Here is a 26,381-nt window from a genome sequence, read left to right on the forward strand (position 1 = left end):
ACCGAGAGGAGAGACCCTAAATAGCCCTGAGAGGGGGATTGGTCAGCTACACAGGTAAGCACCTATCAGGGGAGGGCTCCAACGTCACCTGCTGGCACTGGCCACTCAGATGCTCGCAGAGTGCCCTGACAACTTGGATTCCAAGATGGCAAAACCCTGGGACACTCCGGAGGAGCTCTAAGCTCCTCCCCTGGGGTGTTGACTGGGGGTCCCTGAACTGGTGTAGACTGGACTATGCAAGGAGGGCACCATCTGTGCCCTTCAAAACATTTCCAGAGGCTCTGGGAGGCTACCTCTCCCATGCCTGTAACACCTATTTCCAAAGGGAGAGGGTGTAACACCCCTCTCCCAAAGGAAATGCTTTGTTCTGGCTTCCTGGGCCTGAGATGCTCAAGCAACAGGCAGGCATAAACCTGTCTGTGAGGTAGCAGCAGCTGGGGCTGCGTGGAAAACCTCAGAAGGCTGTAATGGCAGTACTGGGGTCCTCAAAGGAGCCCCCAGAGTGCATGGAATCATACAACCATTGCTTGCAAAAGCCTTTGGGTATGATTCCAACATGTTTGATACCAAAAATGGCCATATTCGGAGTTACCATTGTGAAGCTGTACATAGGTAGTGACCTATGTATAGTGCACGCATAAAATGGTGTCCCGCACTCACGAAGTCTGGAAAAATGGTCCTGGAGGACGTGGGGCTCCTCTGCTAGTGAAGGGGTGCCCTTACACACAGGTACTCTGCACCCAGCCTTCAGGGTTGAAAGGCCTGGTGTATGGGTGACTTATAAGTGACCTGGTGCAGTGTAAATGGCTGTGAAAGGGTGCATGCACCTTTTCACACAGGCTGCAATGGCAGTCCTGTAGAAGCCTTTGCATGGGCTCCCTATGGTGGCAAAAGACACGCTGCAGCCCATAGAGATCCCCTGGAGCCCCAATGCCCTGGGTACCTAAGAACCATATACTAGGGACTTACAAGGGGGCACCAGTATGCCAATTATGAGTGTAATACTGTGTTAACAGTATCCAATAACCAAATTTAGGGGGAGAGAGCATAACTACTGGGGTCCTGGTTAGCAGGATCCCAGTAGACACAGTCAAACACACTGACAAACAGGCCAGAATGGGGGTAACCATACTAGAAAGAGGCTACTTTCCTACACTTGGTATCTAGTGCTCCCCAATACCTATTGTCTAGATACCTCATCACTTCCCACCAGTTCTGTGCCACTTGTTCAGGCCCCTCCCATGCAACCCAAGGTTATTTAAGCAGTAAGGGCAACATGCATCACCACTGTCATTCGGGACTCCAGAACTACGAACTACTGTGAAATCACAGACTAGCCAAGAACCTTCTTTCTAGGCATTGCCTGTCATGGAGTAGCAACATCTACCACTCAAGTCGTATTCTTGGAGAGTGGTGGGGGGGCTTAAGAACTACTTCATACAACACATCTATCACTTGCAATAAATAAAATGTCAAAGAAGCACTAGGAAATACGTTCAGGAATTATTATCCTTAGCAGGTCACTGATTATCTCAGGTTGAGTGATTAAACCACTGAGCTACAAAGGTACTCCGAACATTTTCAAATCCTTTGGTAATTTTCAGACCTGCCTACTCATCCTCCATTCAACATTCGGTGCCCCTCCATGGAATGGTTCACTAACAATTCTAATTTACTTCAGTGCCTCATTTGATTCCTCTTCAGTTCGCCTTAAGATTAATCTTACAAAAAGTCTCAGCAAGCAGTTTGTGCTCCTCTCCCCACCATCCTGATGCCTGCCCTCCCGGACCTGTCATATTGGGCTAAACATGTCAATGCTTAGAGCAACCATCTCTTTTATGTAACTAGGCCACTGAGCAGTCAAATTTAAACATCTGTTATTCTGCCACTTCCTCTTGCTGTGTGTTTCTGTCATAAATACTCAATGATGTAAACCCAGTCACTTAATCCTGAGGTGTACATCATCCTGTCAAGAATCAGTAGACTTCTTTGGTATCATTTTAACAATTATGTTGTGGTTTTGTATAGTAAAAACAAAACTAGAGTAGAGGTAGGTGTTAGATCTGACAGTGTTAGGGTGGTCACCCTTAACTTTTTGACTGCCTCCCTCAACTTTTTTGACACTGTTTGTGCTGGCTTTAGGGACTCTGCACACTTTATCAGTGTTAAAGTGCATATGCTCCCTCCCTAAAAAATGTTAACATTGGTTCACACCCAATTGGCATATTTGATCTACTTGTAAGTCCCTAGTAAAGTGCACCACATGTGCCCAGGGCCTTTAGATTGAATGCTACTAGTGGGCCTGCAGCACTGGTTGTGCCACCCACATAAGTAGTCCCTTAACTATGCCCCTGGCCTGCCATTGCAGGGCCTGTATGTGCAGTTTCACTGCCACTTTGAATTGGCATTTAAAAGTACTTGCCAAGCCTTAAACTCCCCTTTTTCTACATATAAGACACCTCTAAGGTAAGCCTTAGATAACCTATAGGGCAGGATGCTGTGTAGGTAAAAGGCAGGACGTATACATGTGAGTTTTATTTGTCCTTGTAGTGGAAAACTCCTAAATTCGTTTTCCTCTGCTTTGAGGCTTGCTCCTTTCATAGGCTAACTTTTGGGCTACCCTCACTCACTGTTTGAGTGGTAGATTCTGATTAGAAAGGAGTAGACAGGTCATATTTAGTATGGCCAGAATGGTAATACAAAATCCTGCTGACTGGTGAGGTTGGATTTCATATTACTATTTTAGAAATGCCACTTCTAGAAAGTGAGCATTTCTCTGCACTCAAGAATCCCTCTGTGCCTTACAGCCTGTCTCTAATCCATGTCTGGGCTGGGCTGGTTGACAGCTTCCTTGTGCATTTCACCCAGACAACCACAAGGATGCTCAGTCACACTTGCACACATCTGCATACTGAATGGTCTGGAAGGGTGGAGGGCCTGACACTTACATTTCAAAGGACAGTGGCCTGCCCCCACACAAAGGACTGCCACACCCCCTACTGGGACCCTGGCCGACAGACCTATACTGAAAGAGGACCTTGTGCACTTCAAAACCTCTCTTTGAAGTCTCCCCACTTCAAAGGCACTTTTGGGTATAAAAACGGGGTCCCTAACCCTACTACCTCTGACACTTCATGAGAAAGAAACTCTGAACCAGAAGCTGCCTGGCTGCCCAAAGGACTTACCTGGACTGCTTTGCTTTAAAGCACTGCTGCTTTGCTTTTGCTTTGCTGCTTTGCTGGCCTCTGGCTCTACTGAGAAGTGCTTTCCAAGAGCCTTTATTGAGCTGGCCTCCTGTTTTCTGAAGTCTCAGGGCCAAAATACTTCATCTCTGCAAAGAACTCATTGTGCGAAAATTAGATGCACAACCTGCCAGAAATGACGCACAGCCTGCTTAGGGGGGAAAAATCCCTGCATTACTGACCTGGAAGGACGTAGCCCGACTCCCTAAGTGGAGATCGACGCAGTGCCAGCGTTGTGAACGGAACTTCGACGCCAGCCCACTGGATTGAGTCATCGCCGAGCCGGAATGAAACAGCCCGACTTCCTGCGAGAGGAATCAATGCAGTGCCAGCCGTGCGACCAAAACTCTGACGCATCACCCACTGGATCGACGCAGCACCTGTTACTTCGTCCTGCATGCCCAGGATTTCCATGCATCGTGCCAGGGCGCCAAAAGACCCTGCATCATCAAGATGGTTCAAGCCTGCGTGTCGGAATTCGATGCAGAGCCCTTGCCGCGTGGACAAGAATTGACGCATCGTCTGTGTGCACCCAGAAATCCGACGCACACCTACCTTTTTCAACGCATCTCCTCCTCTGCGGTCTTCGTGCGTGTAATTTTGACGCAAACCAGGTACTTTGTGCTTGCAAGAAACAATTGTTGCTGTTAAGAACTTAAAACACATCTTAGCATTACAAAAGTGATATTTCAAGGTGTATTTATCAAATCTTGATTGTTTTGATTATTTACTCACATAAATATTCTATATTTTGCTAAACCTGTGTGGTGTATTTTTACGGTATTTTCACTGTGTTATTGCATGATTTATTGCACAACTACTTTACACATTGCCTTCCAAGTTAAGCCTGACTGCTCGGTGCCAAGCCACCATAGGGTGGACACAGGATAATTTGGATTGTGTGTGAATTACCCTGACTAGGATTTTGGTCCCTACTTGGACAAGGGGGTATACCTCTGCCAACTAGAGATCCCATTTCTAACAGTAGGTACTTTGCAACAGTACGTTTTGGATTCAGCACTTAGACATACGCACCTGGGACACTTTGCCATAAATTCATATATGTCAAATCCCATAATATTACAAGGGTGCTTTATAACATCAGCCCATCCTTAGAGTGAGAAGCTTTCAGAAACTATTGTACAGTCTAAAGTCATTTGTTCCCAAATCAGAAAAGTAAAGTTATGGATATTGCATAGACCTCGTAAGTAAATTCATGGTAAATCCATTTGAAGGATAATTATTCATTATCATCTGTACTGGTCTTTTATATTCATTAATATCTTAACCACAAATCCTCTTCTGTTCTTGCAGCTGCTTTTCTTTGGGTTCGGATGGCTGTTTTTCATGCGTCAGTTGTTTAAGGACTATGAGGTAAGGAGCTAGTGCTTTTTTGTCTATTGACTATGCTTTCATATGGATGCAATTATTGGAACATGGGAAGTAAATAAATAATTCTCAGTGTCACAGGAATACCTCTTTACTTTGTTTTTCCTTTCCTTTTTTTCCTTTCCTTTCCAGTGCTTTTTTGTCCATTGACTATGCTTTCATATGATGCAATTATTTGAGCATAGAAAGAAAATAAATGATTCTCATTGTCACAGGAATACCTCTTTACTTTGTGTTTCCTTCCCGAAATTATTTCTTACAAAGAAGAGAGAAAAAGCAAAAAGAAACCTAACACCATCTATTTTGAATTGTAGCTTCCATAATAGGTTTTTGCTACCAATTATAAAAGTTACTAGTCCACGTTTCTCCAGATTTCGCAGACAGTCTAAGGCTACTGCTAAATACAGCTGTGATAACTTTTCTCTCATTGAATGCACAAGCTGACAAGAAAATGGGCATCACAACTGGAATTGACGCACGGCGTAAAGTTGAAAGCAGGTTAATTACTTTGACACCTTCTGTGACTTAACTACACGTTCGCACATACTTTCCTTAAGGTAACATCTAAAAATAAAAATAAAAAAGGTCATTATTCTGTTCATGTAGATCAATGCCCAGCCTGTTCTGCTAGATTACCAGGTTTCAAGAACTGCCCTTCAAGAACAAGCTTGGGATTCATAACACTGGGCATCTTCTGTCACCTGCGATCCTGAAGACTGTTGAAAGGCCAAAAACATACAGGCAGTTTGTTATTTCAAGTCACCTCTTGCTTTCACTCTCATGGGATAGTTTTCATCTGAGTCACTCATCTGTGTTTTCCCCTTATTGCAGGTGCGTCAGTATGTTGTGCAGGTGGTTTTCTCTGTGACGTTTGCTTTCTCATGCACCATGTTTGAGCTCATCATCTTTGAGATTCTGGGACTCCTAAACACAAGGTAAATGATTTCCTGGGAAGGATGTTCTATTTATAGTGTTGAGAATGTATGAAATCTAAAAATAGTTGGGTATATTGTTAAACAGTGTGTGCAGTGGCCTTTCTCATGTTCCTCTGGTGGAGCATTTTCATGAGGTTAAGCAAAGAATACCCTGGTAGGCACCCTTCATAGCATTTGTTTAAATAAAAGTAATAAGGTGATACCTTTATTAAGGTAATTGTTGTTAAGAAAAAAAGTTTCATGTGGTGATGGACGTGCACCCCAACCGTGATTGCTCCAGGTGTGACAATATCTGGATCCCTGGTGCTGATTTTTGTTGTCCTGGGCGAGCACGAATCATGGTGTGCATAGTGACCTATCTCTGTCACATAGATTTCAGCTTTGTCGGATAGAGAGGAGTGCCCAAAGCCCTACACTCATAGTGATGAAAGGCTGCTTCCTTTACCAGGAGTTAAGTAATCATGAGCGCTGTGGTGGCAGCATGCCATGAAGTGATCATTAGAAGTGAACTGGCCTTTTTTGGCTGTGCCACTGGATTGACGCCTACAGACTCGCTCATGTAAAGTTCAGCTGCTGTGTGCTTAACTCACCGTTGGCCTACTTCAAGTTAGTATGTAGCACATTGCAGCACACACATGGTTGCATGTGTGTTCTATGTGTATGTGTGCCTGTGAATGGTACATACATGGAAGGTTATGCGTTACATTATGGGAGGCCCAAAGCTGACTAGAGGAGTATGAGGAGGTAGAGGATTCCACCCCCTGACAGATTTGTGGATCGCTGAGAGCAGAGGAGACAAACACTGGAGGAAGGAGAGGCATGCTCATTAGAACTCTTTCAAGGGTGCTTTTTGATTAAGGGAGGTGTCACCGTAAAGGGTCCTGGGCACATTTCAGGAAGTAGATGGGGATAATAAGAGAGCCTAAAGAGTAGGGCTGGGCCCATGGTTTAACCTCTTGATGCACATATAACTGTGTCGGACATACAGGTGTGAATCTCTAGTCTCTCCCATGGCCTGTGTTGTGGGACAGATTTGGAGTTGCTCCTGCTGCGACAGACTTCTTTCTGGAGGAAGCACAAGATAGGGAAGATCTCCAACATACACTTCAAAGACACAGACCATATATCACAATTGGTGTCTGGAAATGGGCTGTAAGAAGGGGCGCTCAAAGCCTAATAAATGTCAGCTGTCAAACAGCCATTCGAGCTATATGTCAAGAAGGAGAACTTCTGCAAGACATCCGCCTATGACCAGCTCTGGGGGCTAAGATCTGACAGTCTTCCAGTGGGATGAGGCAACATCACCTAGGAGAATTCAAGACCACCTGCCCCTGGAGCACCAGTGCTGGCCTTCTTGCCAAGTTCAGTGTGCCATGTGAGGAAGAGGAGAGTGTCTGGAGGGAGTAAGTTGCAGCGAGAGGAGTCCGGGTGGGTGGGTTCCTGTAGCGAGATGTGAGGAGACGGTTGCTGCACCAGTCGGGACATTGCCTGTGTGAAGATTCAAGTCTGTGACCCCCGTATGCCAGAGAGGGGCTTCCGTGAAGTTAGTCGTGATTGGGATGTTACCCGTGTGCAAACAGAAGTCTGTGACCCTGTATGCCAGAGGGGGCCGCTGTGAACATTGCTAAACTGCTCTGCCAATTGGACAGTTATCTGTTTGCGGAGTAAAGTCAGTGACCCCCATGTGCCAGAGGTGGGTTATAAAGATTGCATGAATGTCGTGGAGTAAGTTGCATGACCCTATAGGTCGGAGGACACCATGAAGGGCAGGGAACGTTGTCTAGTTTCTCCATCATCAAGAGGAGAAGATGCCATGGAAGATGCCCCCCCCCCACCCACCCCTGAGAAGGATCAGAGGAACTTACTGTCTTGCTGGCGGAAGCACTGTGGACACCCAGCGACTACATTGGCAGAGGTGCGAGTGCTGCTCTCCATCAGCAGCCCTCTTTGACGTCTGAGAGTGAAACACTTTTGGGGACGCCAGTAGTGCAGCCTCTGCAGGAGCTAGTAAGAATGATCACAGGGCTGAAGACCTTGAGGGATCTTGTTCTGCCGCAAATGCTTCGGCCACTTGAACACTTGACTTTGGAGGAGTCGGAGTGGGACCCCTGAAACTCGGACTACTAGTGGGGCTTAACCTGAATATCTCCTATAGTGAATGGGGAATAACCTTTACGGTTAGTGAGAGGGGAGTGGGACTTAGGGACCTGCCTGTCAAATCACTGGAGCCATAACTGTGGGGACTGTATGTATTGCTTGTTTGTGCTGTATTTTATTTTGTGGTCATATATAAATGCTCATGTTTTCCATAAAAGCAAGTATTTGACTGAATAACACTTTATTGCTGCTCTTGAACGTATTTTGAGTTTTGATCCTGTGTTCACTCCCAGCATCTACCTTCTGCCCTCCTTTCACAAGAAAAGAAGGGGTAGTAGGGGTAGTTGGCCCAGTTAGACTATCTTAAATCGGGCCTTGGGGCATCAGAAGTAAAAGGCCTGACAATACAGCTCCCATGCCCCCTCCTCCTTCCCCATACAATTGCTTCTGTTTGACCTGTGTCCATCTGAAAGGGGCTCTGACACTATTAGAACTGTTCATTTTATGAGTCATGTTTAGGTTGACTGACCTGCCTCTTTTCAGGTGAATGCACTAGAAATGCATGTTTTACATTTGAATTCATATTTTGATGGAAGTTAGCATGCTTTCTTGTGTATCTGATCTCTCTTCGGGATGCAGGAAAGGGCCTTCTCTATTGGCATCCATTTATGTTTTTAGACTAGAGTTGACCCCAGAGTCTTTATCACTGTGATCTGTCTGAAAATGTCTTCTTTCTTTCAGCTCGCGATATTTCCACTGGAAGTTGAATCTGTGTGTGATTCTGCTGGTCCTGGTTTTTGTGGTACCATTTTACATTGGTTATTTTGTGGTCAGCAATATCCGGCTCTGTGAGTATTTCCTATATGGTGGTTATGGTATCACATTTTGATGTCCCAGTGTCTAAAATAGGGTTTCAAGCTAATCCCATGTTACTAGGAGAGTTGAGTGCTTTTAATAATAAATGTTCTCATATTTTTAGGGTTGAGCGAAAGCGCTCTGACCCTGGTGTAATCTCTTTATGGGCTTCTAACCACGCCTGTGAGTTTGGTTGGTTCGTGGGCTTGCCTTTTACAATTCGCTTCATTTCATTAGTGGAAGGCATGTACACATCATGCCTTTTCCGGTGTTTAGCTCTCCTCAAGCACCAGCCAACTACTGAAAACATACGAGGCTCCATGTTTTCCGTTTGGTTTCTGGACTACTTTTTCTCTTTATTTTGCAGACAACATGATCTCGCTGGGCAGTAGTCGAGCTGTTTGCATGACATCGACACTGTTACATAGATAATTGCACTTTCGCCGGTTACATGGCTAATTGCACTTTTGCCGATACGTTTCACTACAAGCAAACTTCTGTTTCCTTTTGTGTGTCTCCGTCATGCTTCATGGTGGCCATGGGCTCGGTTATGTGAAACTGATTTACTTTTCAGTTTATGTGGCAAGTAAGTCCGGTTAGGAGTTTAAAATGCGAATAACTGTAACTCGAACAAACACGAGATCCGTTGCATTGCAAATGCTTGCTTATACTTGACTCTTCCTACAGGGTCATGTCCAAACATTTTGCCTTCCTCCTCCTTTTTTTTTTTTTTTTTTTTTCTTTATTCGTTTTTGCTGGCCTTTGCTGTGCACTTTGCCACTGCTGCTAAATTGTTTGTGCTATCTCCTCCCAACTTGTTAATATTGGCCTATCCCCGATTGGCATATTGAATTTACTTAGAAGTCCCTAGTAGTACTGTAGCAGCACTACATATGCCCAGGGCCTGTAAATTTAATGCAACAAGTGGGCCTTCTGCACTGGTTGTGCCACCCACTTAAGTAGCCCTTTAACCATGCCTTCGACCTGCCATTGACCCTGGGTGTAGTTTTAAACTGCCATTTCTATCTCGCAAGATAAACCTCTTGCCAGGTCCAATTTGTCCTTTTTTTAATGCATATAAACCACCCCTATTGGTAGGCCCTAGACATCACAGAGGGCAGGGTGCAATTTATTTAGAAAGTAGGACATGCACTTTTAAGTTTTACATAACCTGGTAGTGAAAAACCCATACATTCATTTTTCACTACTGCAAGGCCTGTCTGTCCCATTGGATAACATTTAAGTTGCCTTATTGCACTTTATAAGTGTAATTTCCAAATGGGAAGAGGTAATGGTTCACAACAGATGTACAAGAGTCCAAACACTCCTGCAGACAACTGGATCGGAAATGGAGGAACAGCAAATCAACCTAAGACCACGTAGCCTACAAGAGCGCAGTCACCACACACCACCAGAACATCAGAGCTGCCAAAAAAGTCACCATTCAAGAACGCCTCAGTGCCAGCGCTCACAACAGCAAAGAGCTCTTCACCATCATCAAGGAATTCATGAACCCCTGGACAGACACCTCATACATCCATCCATCCCTCCCTCCCAAGACCTCTGCAACGACCTCGCCAACTTCTTCCACAGAAAAATCTAGGACATTTACGACGGCTTCAACAACTAAAACCCTCCCGCACCGCTCACAAATACCACCATGGACCCAGCACCACACCGGATCCTGAACCTCTGGAACTCCATCACCAAAGAAGACACCCAAAGACTCATGAACTCCATCCACTCAGGAGCACCTTCGGATCCGTGCTCTCATCACATCTTCAATAAGGCCAGAGCCACCATAGCACCTGAGCTCTGCCAAACTATCAACCGATCCTTCTGGAGCTAAAGAACTACAGACCCATCTCTCTGCTCCCTTTTCCATCCAACGGAAAAGGCTGTCAACCAGTAACTCACAGAATTCCTCAAGACATATCAAATCCTAGACCCTTCCCAATCTGGATTCAGGAGCAACCACTGCACTGAAACAGCACTGATAGCAGCCACCGACGACATACGGCCATTCTAGACCCCAGAGGCACAGCCACACTCATGCTCCTCGACTTCTCCGCTGCATTAGACACCGTTTCCTACCACACCCTCTGCGCCAGACTCCACGACACCGGCATTTGAGATAAAATACTGGAATGGTTCAGGTCCTTCCTCACCAGAAGAACACAGAGTGTCAGACTCCCGCCATTCACATCAGAACCCAAAGATACATGCTGCGTAGTACTCATGGATCATCACTCAGCCCGACACTTTTCAACATCTAAATGGCCCCGCTAACCAAGATCACGAAACAACCCAGGCTAAACATTGTCTCCTATGCTGACAATACTCAACTGATCCTCTCCCTGTCCGACGACCCTGTGAAGGCCAAGAGAAGTTTCCACAATGGGATGAGAGCAGTCACTGCCTGGATGGAAGCCAGCTGCCTCAAACTCAACTCGTACAAGACAGAGATCCACGTAATCAGCTCCACCCCTTCTGCCTGGAACGACTCCTAGTGGCCAACCCAACTGGGAAACGCCCCCACGGACCACACACAAAATCTAGGCATCATCCTGGACTCCTCACTATCCATGACCCGTCAAGTCAATGCCGTCTCTTCGTCAACCTTCCACAACCTCAGAATCCTTCAAAAGATCTTTAAGTGGATCCTCTCAGACACAAGGAAGACATTCATCCACTCACTCGTCACTAGCAAATTGGACTATGGCAACACACTCTATGCTGGCATCACCAAGAAACTGCAATCAAGACTACAAAGAATCCAGAATGCAGCAGCCAGACTCATCCTGGACATCCCCAACACAGCCACATCTCCTCCCACCTCAGAGACCTACACTGGCTCCCAGTCAAGCGCATCACATACAAACTCCTGATCCACACCTACAAGGCACTACACAACATAGGACCGGTATACCTCAACCACCGCCTCGCCTTCCACGTTCCCAACAGACAACTCTGGGCATCCCAGCTCACCCTCGCAGCTGTTCCCAAGATCTGGAAAAGCACAGCAGGAGGAAGATCCTTCTCCTACCTCGCAGCCAGGACATGGAACACGCTCCCTTTCAAACTCAGGCAGACAGCATCACTCAGGCAGTTCAGGAAGGACCTGAAGATCTGGCTCTTCGATTGAGCAGCACACCCACAAACAGCGCCTTGACACCCTATGGCTCATTAGCAGTGCTTTCGAAATGACTGATTGATTGATTAATTCTTTCAAGTTAGTTGTCTCTGGAATTACAATTTAAAATCCAAAGCTATGGTGATGTTGGATTTTAAATTGCAATTTGGCATTTTCTTGCCTTAGTCATTTGATGACTGCAGCCCATGACATGACTGGGTGTAGTTGGCAGTTGGGCTTTGTTTATTTCTCCTAAACACCCATACACTGTTTGAGTGTGACTTGAGGGCCATCCCAGGCAGGGTTGAGGGAGAAGCTGGACACCGCCTCAATTACACCTGAATAGGCTCTGTCCTTTCCACTCAGAAAAGGCCTAACGGCCATGCATTGTCACTCCTGCCAATTTGGAGCCAGGGCAGGGAAGGCAGGGAATTTCTTGCACTTCAAAGCCTCTGTCTGGAAGCTTCTCCCACCTTCCAGAACCAAGGTATAAAAGGTGTGTTAGAAATGCTGTCTCTAGTTGGCAGTGGTTTGCACCCCGTCCAAGTAGGGACCCTCACTCTAGGAAGGGTAAGGGAGTCACACTCCTCAGATAATCCCTGCTGACCCCCATGGTAACTTGGCACCAGCAGTCAGGCTTATCTCAGAGGCAATGTGTAAGGTATTTGTACCTACACACACAGTAACACAGTGAAAACACTGCAAACGTACTCCACACCACCTTAGAACAATAGCCAATATTTTTCTGAATAAAACAAGACCAAAACAACAAAAATCTAACATACAGAAGAAAAGATATGAATTTTCAAAGATTAAACTTCAGTGTAGCGCTTAGCCCCAGTTGGAGCTATTGTGTTTCTATCACAACGTCATTGACTGAGTCGTTCCCAACAGTCTGACGCCACTCGCAAGGGAGCGCGGCGCCGGTCACGAAGTCGCATGAACCCCAGGTACAGTACCTTAGAAACGAGACGGAATCAAAAACATAGCACGGAGTCAGGGAGGTGTCACTGGAGCAGGTGTGGCATCGGTTCCTTGCTGCTATGCAGGAGGTGAAAAGGCTGTTCCTTACGTAGGTGAGATGTCGGTTCCTGACTGAGGCAGCTGACGTGAGGTTGCGCCGGCGGAAATGCTTTGGTTCCTTACGATACAGCGGGGTCGATGAGGCCAGCAGGTCAAGATTCGATGAGGTGACCTCTGGGGTTCGCAGTCACACCACAGGGCCACAGGCACCGCAGTGGAGTTGGGTGCCACGGATGTCGGTGACATGCACTTAGGACTCACGATGTCATGGGACTTCGCGACGCTGCAGCGGCGTCAGGCCTCTGGTGCCAGTCGCGGTTGTCGCTCTTCAGTGGGGCCACAGCTTCGATTGCAAGCAGCGGCACGGAGTCAGGCAGCAGCACCAGTTGTGGAGTTGATGTGCCTGGTTCTTCTTGGTTTTAGGCCAACTTTCACTCCCAAGGGGCCTGGAACTAGAGTGGGCACCACCTGGCGAGTCAGGGTCCACAGCAAGTAAACCCTGAGGCTGGTAGATGAAGTCTTTAATGTCAATGGGGGTCATTCAGACCCTGGCGGTAAAATCCGCCAGGGCCAACGACCGCGGGAGCACCGCCAACAGGCTGGCGGTGCTCCCTTGGGCATTCTGACCGCGGCGGTACAGCCGCGGTCAGAAACGGAAAACCGGCGGTGTACCGCTGGTTTTCCACTGCCCTGGGGAATCCTCCATGGCGGCACAGCTTGCTGCGCCGCCATGGGGATTCCGACCCCCATACCGCCATCCTGTTCCTGGCGGTTTTGGCCGCCAGGCACAGGATGGTGGTATGGGGTGTCGTGGGGCGCCTGGGGGCCCCTGCAGTGCCCATGCCAATGGCATGGGCACTGCAGGGGCCCCAGTAACAGGGCCCCACCAAGATTTTCAGTGTCTGCCATGCAGACACTGAAAATCGTGACGGGTGCAACTGCACCCGTCGCACCCCTTCCACTCCGCCGGCTCCATTCGGAGCCGGCATCCTCATGGAAGGGTGTTTCCCGCTGGGCTGGCGGGCGGCCTTCTGGCGGTCGCCCGCGAGCCCAGCGGGAAACCCAGAATACCCGCGGCGGTCTTTTGACCGCGCAGCGGTATTCTGGCGGTTCCAGCCAGGCCGGCGGCTTCCGCCGCCGGCCGGGGTCCGAATGACCCCCAATGTGTCTTAACAACAGGCAAGCTCAGTCCAAGCCCTTGGAGAAACTTCACAAGCAGGATACACAACAAAGTACAGTCATTGTCCTCTCCAAAACAGCAGCAACTGCAGGACAACCCAGAAAAGCACACACAGCAAATGGGCAGTACTCCTCCTCACAGCTCCTCAGCTCTTCTCCTTGGCAGAGGCTCCTCTTTATCTAGAAGTGTTCTAAAATTGTGGGGTCAGCAGTCCAATACTTATACTCATTTCTACCTTTGAAGTAGGCAAACCTCAAAGGAAAGTCTTTGTAGTGCACAAGACCCTGCTTCTCCCTGTCCTGACCCCAGACACACTCCAGAGGTTTGGGGACTGCTTTGTGTAAGGACAGGCACAGCCCTATTCAGGTGCAAGTGTCAGCTCCTCCCTCCACTCTAGCCCAGGAAAACCCATCCGGATATGCAGGACACACCTCAGCTCCCTTTGTGTCACTGTCTAGAGTGAATTCACAAACAGCCCAACTGTCAGTCTGACCGAGACGTGTATTCCACAGCCATGCAGAAGCACAGAATGGTTAGGCAAGACAATGCCCACATTCTAAAAGTGGCATTTTCAAACTTATAATTTAAAAAACAACTTCACCAAAAGATGTATTTTTAAATTGTGAGTTCAGAGACCGCCAAACTCCATAGCTCTATCTGCTCCCAGTTGGAAATTACACTTAAAGATATTTTAAGGCAATTCCCATGTTAACCTATGAGAGAGATAGGCTTTGCAATAGTGAGAACCGAAATTGGCAGTATTTCACTATCAGGACATGTAAAACACATCAGTACATGTCCGACCTTTTAAATACACTGCACCTTGCCCATGGGGCTACCTTGAGCCTACCTTAGGGGTGACTTGCAGGTAGTGAAAGGGAAGGCTTAGGTCTGGCAAGTGGGTACATGTTTACAGGGCTACTCATGTGGGTGGCGCAATCAGTGCTGCAGGCCCACTAGTAGCATTTGATTTACAGGCCCTTGGCACACATGGTGCACCATACTAGGGACTTAATAGTAAACCAAATATGCCAATCATGGATAACCAATCATAATCACAATTTACACAGGGAGCTCTTGCACTTTAGCACTGTTCAGCAGTGGTAAAGTGCACAGAGTACCAAAACAAGCAAAAGCGAAATCCAGCACATAGTCAAAAATACAGGAGGCAGAGGCAAAAAGACAGGGGAACCATGCCAAGGATGCCAGGTCTTACAAGGTGGACCTCACTCACCACCACTTCAATACACTTCTGGACGTGTGGATACTCTGCGAGGAAGGACTGCTGTGCTGCTGGAGGACTGCTACTCTGATGGACTTCTGCTTTGCTGTGTTGACCTGCTGCCCTCCTGCCTGGGTGAGAAGGACTGGACCTGCATCTCTTGAACCCAGAGTGACTCCAAGCGCTAGATATCTGGCATCCTGATCTGAAGCCTCAGGGACAGAGCACGCTCCCAACAGCCTTGGACTCTGCCATCTGTGAGTCTTCCCTTCCAAGTGATGACACCCCAATCCTGAACCCTTGGAGGTGGGCCTAAGGTGCTTGCGAGTGGAACCGATGCATCACCTCTCTTGAGCTGCGCAGAACCGGCGTATCGCTACTGCTGCGTGGTTGGGACCCATCACAAAAGACTTGCTTCCCTGCCGCATATCACTTCTTGGGTCCGCCGCAGAGCATTCGGAACCACCACTGCACAATGCTTCCCCGAAGCACATCCTCGCTTCACCCGTCAAAGGCAGCCTTGATGCCCGAACCTCCGCATCGCAGCTTCACTGCTCTTCGGAAATGATGCATCACTTTGACTGTGCATTGCATCCCCGACGTGGGCCTTCGCATCGCAAGCCCCGTCAATGGGATCCTCAACGTTGGTGCAACAGGACCTCATACTGCAGCCTCACCGCATCTCAGAACCTACAAATCGCCTCTGCTGCGCAACGCATCTTCAGCACGGCCCCACACAACTCTCCCCAACCATGATATAAGGTACTTTGTTCAGCAGGCTTAACTGGGTCTCCGTAGCTGGCCCAGGCTCCATGCGATTGGCCTAAACTTGTGATTTTATCCCATTCTGGCACAACCAGATATCCCCGGTTGGCGCTTTATGCTTTTACGAGCTATTTTCACCTTAAAATTTAAAATTCAATATTTCTGGTTCTTCTGATTGGATTCCTTTCATTTTGGTCTTGTTTTATATATCAATTATCAAAGTCTACTCTATTTGTCCAACTCTGTCATGGGCCTCTTCTGTGGTGTGTTTACACTGTGTTACTGTTTGCGGTTTTGCTCAAATACTTTACACATTGTCTCTAAGATAAACCTGACTGCTCTGTGCCAAGCCACCAGGGGTTGAGCACAGGTTACTTTGGGGTTTGCTTCTGCTTTGCCCTAACAAGGAATGTGGTTAATGCTTGACCAGCCAAACAACAACCCAATTTCCTACAAGAACCATATATGTATAAAGCCACTTGGCTATAGACATGTACCAGACTGGATTCATTATTTGCAGTTTAGAGTTTGAGTAGGATGGGAACTAGGAAATGGCTTTTCAATCTTTACTGAGGCAACAAAATGCAATGCAATAACCAGCATGCTCAGTAACCCAAAGACTATTAGTTGTATAGTCCTCCTGTTAACTTGGCACCAATATCCCAGACGAAATGGAAGCTCTGTACCCTCAGGTGGATATTTCTAATAATGATCATGCTGTGTGTATTTGATCTGTACCTGGGTATGCACAATTCATGAACTAGGCTTACTGAGCTTAGAGAAGGTCCTGCCATAGAGTGGTTACGTTAAGCAGAGTGTGTGGATTGGCTGTGCACAGTTTAGTGTGGCACTGTGCATAGTGATATTACCACTTGATGAGTCAATCAGGCATTATAGGGGCATTATATGATACACTAATATCAGTACATAAGGCCCTGTTTGTGTCTGAAGCAATGCAAACCAATTTGCGAGCTTTGGAACTGCACAGGATTGAACAGGAAAGGGTGTAGATAGGCCAAACTAGGTTTATGCAAGCATGATGGGGCAGTGTCCGGTAGGACGGGACACAGAGGGGAATACACCAGCCAAGTGGATGAGGAATGTATTCACACTGTGGAGCAGAGCAGGGATACACCTAGTTTGCTCTACGAAGAGTAAGTTAGCATGAGGCAAAGTGAAGTTACATAGATCTAAGTGCATTGAAACTTTGCAGAATGAAGTCCTTGTTACATAAGGCTGGTAGGATTAGGTCAGCTATAGCTAATGCAATTACCCAGTATCATACACAGAGGTGTAATTGAGTTAGAGTGCTATAAGGACATAGAGTATGAATTATCGTATTGTATGTTGAATTAGTTAGTTAATATTCCTGTCAATAATTCAATTCCTGCTCATCAAGACAAAAAGGAGTGTCTGACTGCCAACGTGGTTTGAGCTTTACTGGTATTTGTCTTGTTCTTAGATTACATAAGGGTAGAATAAGGATTACATATAGAAGTGTGTTCTAATGGTGTCATTCCAGGTATATTGTATAGGAAAGGAGTTTAGTGGTTAATTGCGTTCAGCATCTTGAATCGTAGAGCAATAATGCTCAGGAGCTAAATGCCCTTGTGTAGGGCCAGGTGCAGGGAAGAAGATGTTTCCATTGAAGTACATGTACACTGTTGTGTAGTCCTTTTGCAGATGTGAAAACTACACTTTACAGCAATGACCGTTTACTAATGCATACCATTCAGAAAACTGTGTTTTTCTACATAACTGTAGGTTCAGATCTCAGCAGGACTGTTCAGGCTTTCATCCTTCTAAGGCTGATAAACTTAGTACCATTGAGTTCAATAGCAATAGACACCTGTTATTCAGGGCTAAGTTGATCCAAGGTGTGAACATGCGCTTTACAAATTCATGTGTTATTTTATGCTACTCTCGACGAGTTCTCAAATGTAGAGCTGAACATGGCCTGATGTGCAATTTTTAATTGTGGGCTGAACCATCCCTGAATAGAATAAACCAGCCCAATGTGCAGTATCCTCATGTGTGAATGAACTGAATGTTGGAAGCCTGGCTTGCTCCATCGTCTATGACCACTATAATATGTGAAATTAAAGCACTTCTCTGCCTCTTTCTGCTCCACCAGTTCACCGCCAGCGGCTGATCTTCTCTTGTGTCATTTGGTTCACGTTCATGTATTTCTTTTGGAAACTGGGTGATCCCTTTCCTATTCTCAGTCCGAAGCACGGTGAGTTATTGTTTGCACAGATTTTTTTTTCTTAGATATTGTTGTGTGCCCCTTCTCTAGTTTGTTTTACTGTTCAGCAGTTTCTGTTGGCAGTGACTTTGGTAACTGATCATCAGACTGGTTATCTTCTCTTGCCTGAACGTAAAAGTAAAGTCATTTACAAAGCACCTTATACTAACACCCAGCTATTTTCCATATACTTTCAAACTTGAAAGTGCTCACAGAGTTGTCATTCGTGCTCCTGAAGAGGAATGGCAGCAACATTGTTTACTCACTTAGTCAACCCTGCTGTGGAGGGGAACTCAAAGTGTGCAGATACAACTGGATACTTTTCGTAGATGATTGTATGGCTTCTGTTGCTCCATGCTCCGCATTCCCAGTCCCAGATTTCTTTCTTCCTATATAACTCTCCCAAACTCTTTATGTACCTATAAAAATATTGTATCATTCCATTTTTTTTGCCTCTAGAGAAAGAGCTGAAAGGGATGATGAGTGAGAGTATTATAGACGGGTTCTTGGCAACAGGAAAACAGTGCATGGGTTTTCCAAAAGCATTGCTGAATGCTTGAGTCCCTACCCATGCCATGGATGTGCCTCTGCCATGTGTGAGGATTTGGAGGTAGTCCACAGTACAAGTGATACAAGAGAAGTCACTTGTGTGAAATGTCATCTTGACTACAATAACCATAATAATCACTCAAAAGTAGAAATTAACATGTATGATATGTGTTATTTGCTTGTTTAATCAGTTCAAGATGTTGTTTCATGTATTTCATGTGTTATTGTTTTGCCATCCCATGTGTTATAGCATTATTGGAAACTGGAGAAATGTCTTTCTTGGAGAAATCACCTCCTGTAGCATATGTGCAAATCTTTGCTACATGTGGCAGGTCCAGTTTTACACCTTCTTGTGTTCGAAAAGATTGAACATCTGATAACCAGTTCAGTGAGGCAGTTCATGTTTACAAAATATTGTGTAATGATTTGGATAAATGAACTCTTTATGCACCAAATAAACACTGGATTCCACATTAGAGACCTGTCATTCAAGTTGTCTCTCCTCTTCCAGGCATTCTCTCCATCGAGCAGCTCATCAGCCGGGTGGGTGTGATCGGAGTGACCCTGATGGCGCTGCTGTCTGGCTTTGGTGCGGTGAACTGTCCATATACCTACATGTCCTACTTTCTGAGGTGTGCAGGTTCCCGTTGTATATCAATGTATAGGCTCATTGTATAGTGCTTAATCCAGTTCAGTTTGAGATTGTGAAACAGGGTGTTTCACACTGTAAATCAGAGAGCCATGTCAGTCACAGTCTACTAAGGAGATTTGCAGCCAGAAGCTGTGTGTATATGTGATGAGAAAGGTCTTCCTTGTACCAACAGTGATAAGCAAGGGTGCACTCTAAAATACCATCCATGACACTGGTTAAAAACTTTCCCTCTTTCTTGAATGAGATTGTTTAATTATAATTAAAGACTCTTGCCATACAACCCAAAGAAGAGTGTACCATAAAACAATTGTTAACCTTTTGGAGAATCAAACTTTATAGACGACCCATTTGAAAATAGGAAGACCGGCTGGGTAAATTTGGGTACTCATTGGAATATGTAAATCTCTGTATTTCCGGACTGGATGTTGGGTCTTTATGTATGTAAATTGGATAAATGCCTATTGCGTAGACATGTGGACTTGGCCTTACTGTGTGGCATTACTGTTGCAAGAATCAATAAAATTGGTTATCAAAAGAAAATCTCTGTTTGTCCACACAGCACCTCTTAGTCCTCAGTGTCACTCTCCTTAACTCTCCCTGTTTATCCAGTTTGCTAAGACAAGACACAATCTTAATACAATTCTGCACAATTATATGTATGATGTTGAAAGTAATATGACACAATGACTTACAAAATTTATAATCCATATTGGTTTAATACACCTTCATTTGCTTTGTGTAAATGACCTAGAATAATAAATCTTAAAACCCGCCATCAATATATTACATTAGGCCTAGGACTAAAATGTGCCTTTCAATTAGTGGTATAACCAGTTCTTTTTACCTACCTATTTCCTAGCACTCAGAGTAAGTTTAATTTCTGTTTGGATACTTTGGGTGTCCTGCATCTGCTACCATGAACAACAGAAAGCAAAACGGCAAAAAAGGAGCCTTAATTCTGTGTGGATGCTAGGTAGGAATGGCAATAGTCGAAAATGTATGCAGGATGTGCCCAATATAAAACAAAACAGAAAAACAGTTAAATAAATTTAACTTATTAGACTTTTAGGGAGTATCTGGATTTTTTATGGACTAGATAACAAGGTTATGTCTTTTTTTTTTTCTTTGGGGAAGTGGAGATGGGGTGGTTATTATACACTTTTATTTATTCAGCACATAATATACCACTCAATGAAGTGCAACATGTAAATATTGTTGTCTACCTCCCAGATGGAGAGACACACCCATAACGATTTCCTTAACCCTAGAGGATCTTGCTTACTGCACCCATTTTAGAGATAAGGGAAAATGGCAGATATCTGTCTGTGACAAGTTAGGCTCATCTAGATCCAGACTTTAATGGGCCAGACATCTCTACCAGAGAAACTGTTATCTGCAGCAGTTATATGTAGATGCATAAACCCTCACCCAGGCCCCTAAAAACAGTGAGAATAGACAGCTGGTGGTGTTTCATAGTGTGAGGATATTTATTGTGTACAATCAGCACATAAACCTTGTATAGCAGAGTGAAGGATATTAGTATGGAGATCTCAGCAGTCATAATATAGAATGAAATAAAGATTGGGAAAACCCAAAGCATTTTACAACACGCATCCCTACTACCTAGAATGAATTTGTCTAAACATATTTTACATTATCACCCTCATGATTATTGTAGTGGCTGAGTGATTAGTATTTACTTTAACTAAATTATGCTGAGCCAGGTACTTATCCCTGCATACATTTGAAAGCTATTGGACCTTCAATTGGATAAAGGCCGCCGGGCTTCTCCTCTCAACAACCCATCGTCCAGTCTAGCCCCTCCTAAATCTCTGGCCTCCTTACACCTTTCTCCCTAATAACTCTTGATGGAGACAGGAGAGGTAGCTTTCCATATCTGCACTGGACAGAACGAAAAATATCTCCACCAGAGATGTGTTTGAAAGGTAGGCAGACCTATCCTACCATGCCTCCTTCTGTCTTCCTCACTTGCTCTGTGCGATGCTGGATGGCTTTGTAAAGTTACTCATTAGCTGTTAGGACAGCAAATGGATGATTCCTCACCACTACTCGGTATTTTCTTTAAGATGACTAATGATAACCTGCTTCCTGCTAAGGCAATATTGTGATCTTGCACACTTTAGCTATTATCACCATTCAAAGTATTAGTTCTGTTGGCCCTAAGCCTTGCACATGTGCACTCTAAAGAGTTAGTGGGTCAGGAGTTTGCCATGCAATCAGGCATGATTTGTATGTAACATGTACGTGTTCTCAGGAAAATCCTGGCATCTACATCAGTGTAGTTCAGATGGCAGGACTACATAACTACTCTTTACAAAGACAAAGAATCAACAATGTCTATGTTATTGGGAATGCCCATTAGGCAGCCCTCTATCACAAACGTCTATACCCTATAACTAGAAAAGATTCTGGATCCCTCACTATAATCCTACAGCAGGGTCTATAATTAGTAACATAGAGAAATCTGAAATCAAAAAAGAATCCCTGTAAAGTGAAGGTTCATCTATGTCGGCTTGGTGCTAATTCTAGGATTATGAACAGGCATAATTGATGATACCCATTTTCAGTTTATGCCAAGTAATGTTAATATCCTTTTCATGTTCCGGTGTCTGCCTCATCTTAAATGGAGATTACCGTCAGTTCACCAATGCCTGTGTGAAGTGGAAATTGTCTATTTACAAAGCAGCTGTGATCCGCTTACCAGCATGGCATGCTACTACACACAAAACATTATAGTCTTCATCTGTGATCATAGCAGGCACTGCTCCCACATCATCCACAGCCTCACATAATATGTTACTGAATCAAGTTAAGGCCGGACTGCCATCCCCATCAAATATACCAGAAAACAGTTTTGACAAGTTGCTTGTAGCCTACCTAAACCAAATGCTAATTTTGGACAACTAGGAGGGTTTCCATGCTGACCATCTTTTTGACCGTAAAGCTGTTCACTAAAGCTTGAGCCAAATTAATTATACCCGCTTGTATTCCAGGAATGTGACAGATACAGATATCTCAGCTCTGGAACGAAGACTTTTGCAGACTTTGGATATGATAATCAGCAAAAAGAAGAGGTGAGCAGAACCTTAAAAGAATATCTAGATGCCTGGCATTAATTACAATACATTGTCTTGCACATGTGCAAAATACACAGGGATGCACAGTTGTTATTTCTTATTCACTTAATTTGCGCACTATTCTGCAGTCTCTTGAATATTTGTGCCACTGGCAGACTGGTGACATTTAGTTTTTTGTGTTTCTGTGAATATCTGTACTTTTCAAGTGGCATCACTGCACATCACAAGATTGGTTGCATTTGTGTGAACATTTCATGCACAGGAACACTGGTGGAAGTAAAAAGGCTTCATGGATCTAGTTGTGGAGCTGAAGTCAATGTTGCCCTTTCCTGGGGCAGTTAAGAATGGGAATGCAGTAGCTTGCTTTTGCATAGCAGTGTTAGGTGAAGATTTGAGAACTGATGCAGATTTTAAGTAGATTCTAGAGGTTCAGCAAATCAGTAGTAGTATGATGATTTGTAGTTAGTGTGTGGCACAGGTTCTACAACATTTGGTTGACCTACCTTTTCCTCACACGATTGGTAGTAAGGGACTTGGTAGGCTGGTACTAGCTGGAGAGAGGGTCTAAGGAATGTTGTTGTTATCACTGCAGTGTATAGGGCTTTGTTTGTGCAAGAAGGTCCCTTAAATTAGATCCTGAGCTTGAAGATGGGAAGCCAGTGAAAGTCTCAGAGAACTAATATTGCTGCTGCATATCATGCATGATTTTAAGGTCAAGGTCAAGGTCTTGAATACCTAAAAAGAAAGAGCTATTAATTGAGCCGTGAGAGCTAAAGAGCTGTGCAAAGAGCCTATTGATTGCATATGATGGGCGGTTATTCTGTTTATAGGATCAAAACAGGGGTCTTAGAAAGGTGTTCAGAATAACTTTACTTCCAGACTGGCCTTCGGTGTGTAAAGGAAGTGATTCTGGGTATTTTAGACTTTGTGCCCTTAATTATTTAAGAACTCACTTTTGTTTTAAACATTTTTGGAATAGTACATTTACTATTCATTTGTAACCTCTTTCACATCTCCCAATTAAAACCTTTTTAAATCCGCCTTAATTTCAACTTTTTCTAATTGTTTTTACTAAGTTGGCCTTTTTGTTTACAATTGCCTTCATCATTGTTGGAGAGAATTACCATCAATGATCAATGTATGTCAAGAAGGGCAGTCAAATAGGAAGAGGGGAGCTTCATCTGCTGTCTACTGTGCTGTGGCACAAACACAAGTCATATGTTTAATTTGTTCTACCTAGGATTTATTGTCATGCCTGGCTGGAGCTCTGCAGCCCTATCTGGAGACTGCTGTCTTACTAGGGAACCCTATCACATCTTGAGATATCACTGAAGACTTCCTAAAAGTAGGAAATCCATATTCAGTCCATATGAAACATGTGGCCTGAACACATTGTTACTGAGTGTGTCCACTGTCTGTATCAGAAGTACTTGACTCAAGAAGATGATCTCTACGAGTCATCAGTTTCTAATAAAAGTGAGAAATACTGCTGTGTTCCCACAATAGTTATTGACTGTGTCATCATCATTAAGCCTACTCTTGTCACTTCCTGCGCTCTTACACTCCTATTCCTTTGACGTGTGTGATTTAATATTTCTCACGTTTTTGTAACTCTACCCAAAACTTTCTAAGAATAGTGATCAGAAGTTGGCCTTTGACGAAAGCTTCCTCTTCAGATGACTAGCCAGTCAGGACTGTTCTGTCCTTTTCAGCAAATAAGAGAACAGCAAACACAAACATGTGTGGGTGACTGTGAAAGCCTGGGTATCCTCTAAGGACACAGTGCCCTCTCTCTTACTCGAAAGCTGCATGAGTCTTCTGCTGCCAATAGGTGCCAAAACCACATTTGTTCCCAAATTAGCTGTTGACTGTACTCTCAATGATTTTGTCCCCCAGCCAAATCATCGAAAATGTTTAGGCCGGGCTACTTTGCTTCCAGTAATGACTCAGTGGGGGATCCCCTGATTTCAATATTGATTCTGTGGGTCTCCTTGGGTTCCTGTAATGATTAAGAAGGGGGGGTCCACAGAAGTTAAAAGGTATAAGATCCACTCGACTCTCCTCTAGACGGTTTGGTATTACTGTTTGGAACTGCATTTGATTGATTGAGTTGGATAAGTGCAAAATATCGTTTTCGTCATGGATGGCTAGATTCCATTGACCCCTCTAAAACTAGATCTTTAACGGCATGAAAGGTATTGACTGCTGAATCTCTTTGAAAGAGTGGCAACTGTATGTGAGTGTTTTCCTAGTTTTCAATAGATAAACAATGAAAATAGAGCCTGTCACTCATTAATCACTTGCATCAAATTTTAATTGTTTTTCGTTGACATTTACAATATTTATCAGATTTTCTGGTCCTTTTCTTCTAATTTATACTTAGCAAAATACTGTGTGCGACCTGACTCTGTACTTTCCTGCTAAAAATCTTTCTAATCTGGTTTGTTCTTCACCATTGTTTTATTGGATGTGAAATAAAACTACAAGTCTCAGAATGTATGATGTTAAATGATAGGCCAGGAATGGCACTTTCTGCCATGTCAACACTGAGGGCCTCATGCCGAGTTTTGCAGCAGCAGCGGGCCAGCGGGAAACTACCCACAAGATTGACGCTGGCTTGTAATCAAGTGATTCAGGCATTGAAAAGCACATCGGGCTGTTCATGGGGGCCCCTGGCACCCCATCTCTGGCAGCCTTTGCATGGCGGTGGGACCGCCATGCAAAAGCTGGTGGACATAGGAGTCGTAATCCCCAAGGCAGCGCTGCCCTGGCGGATTAAGACCGCCAGCATTGCTAGGCCGTTGGCCAGCAAAAAAGTGGCAGTGCCGGCGGTCGGATTGTAGTGCTTTCGCCACGGTTATATTTCACCCCGAATCTGGCGGTCCTAGGACCGACAGACTCATAATCAGTCATGAAGTGCTTCTACGTTCAATACAATGAAACTATCCTCCGCAGTGTGATAAAAGTAACATTCTTAATATTTCAGAATGGCAATGATAAGAAGAAACATGTTCCAGAGAGGAGAGGAGCACTGCAAGCCTTCTGGATTCTGGGGGATGATAAAGAGTGTCACATCATCTGCTCCACAAAGCGAAAGTATCCTTTTCCTTCTCCGATTTCAACAGAGTTGACAATTTTAGGAGTTCTTTAATAGTTAACAATGTTCATTTCTAGTTGGTACCTTAGGAAAAATGCAGCTTTCCACAATATGATTAGACAGCATGACTATCTCCTGTTATTTGTCTGTTTTGAAATTATTTTTCTTCATAATAATGTTGGTATATAGGCCACCTGTGCCAGGTGCCACAATTACTAGTTCTTCCACCAATGATGTTGCCAATATTACAATTGCAGGCAAGCATTGTGCAATACTTTGATAGTTCCAGATGTGTATTGATGCTTACTGGGTGCCTACTAACTGAGCATTGCGATTCAGTCTGGAAATCTTGTGGCTTACTGAAATGGTAAAGGTGTACACTGAAGCTGGCCACACCTCAGCCTTAGCCTTTTCGCCAGTGCTGCAAAACTGTATTAATAGCCCTTTATCGATTTAAAGGCATCTGTTTGCGTTACTTTTTTCAATGAACGATTCAGAACCATTTTTAAATCTAATACCACTAATGCTCATAAAGATTGGGCAACCACAGTTACATGTATTTCAGCATTGATCTTCTTTATCAAGAAGCTGCAGTGTTTAGAGAGGCAGGACTACACGTCTCCAAATCTGATAGTGTCGCTGTGGCTTTCAGTATCCAGGGTAGTAATGTTTAAAGCATGGTGCATTATGTATGACAAGGTTTAAAAAAAGGCTAAATACACCTCAGTGGCTAACCAGAGTGTGTGTAGGAGACTGCTTAATCTGCTCTGTGGTTTAAACTGTGCTTGGATAGTGTGTGCAGCACTCGCTTTTATTTTGTCTTGAAAAATTGATAAGTCTACATGCGCGAAATACAGTATTTCAGTGATTTAAAATTTGTCCCTTACTTGAAAAGTAGA

General features: G+C 44.7%; 1 protein-coding gene across 1 annotated transcript in view; it reads left to right on the forward strand.

Moving 5' to 3' along the window:
- The window catches only part of GPR89B (G protein-coupled receptor 89B), a 59,442-nt gene that overhangs the window by 4,923 nt on the left and 28,138 nt on the right, over positions 1 to 26,381 (forward strand). The window contains exons 2-8 of the mRNA XM_069202629.1: positions 4,557 to 4,616; positions 5,463 to 5,566; positions 8,405 to 8,511; positions 17,976 to 18,077; positions 19,147 to 19,267; positions 22,302 to 22,382; positions 25,372 to 25,481. Of these exons, the coding sequence (XP_069058730.1) occupies positions 4,557 to 4,616; positions 5,463 to 5,566; positions 8,405 to 8,511; positions 17,976 to 18,077; positions 19,147 to 19,267; positions 22,302 to 22,382; positions 25,372 to 25,481 (685 nt within the window). The remainder of the gene's footprint in view (positions 1 to 4,556; positions 4,617 to 5,462; positions 5,567 to 8,404; positions 8,512 to 17,975; positions 18,078 to 19,146; positions 19,268 to 22,301; positions 22,383 to 25,371; positions 25,482 to 26,381) is intronic.

Source organism: Pleurodeles waltl, chromosome 8 (genome assembly GCF_031143425.1).
Source record: "Pleurodeles waltl isolate 20211129_DDA chromosome 8, aPleWal1.hap1.20221129, whole genome shotgun sequence".
Lineage (NCBI taxonomy): Eukaryota > Metazoa > Chordata > Amphibia > Caudata > Salamandridae > Pleurodeles > Pleurodeles waltl.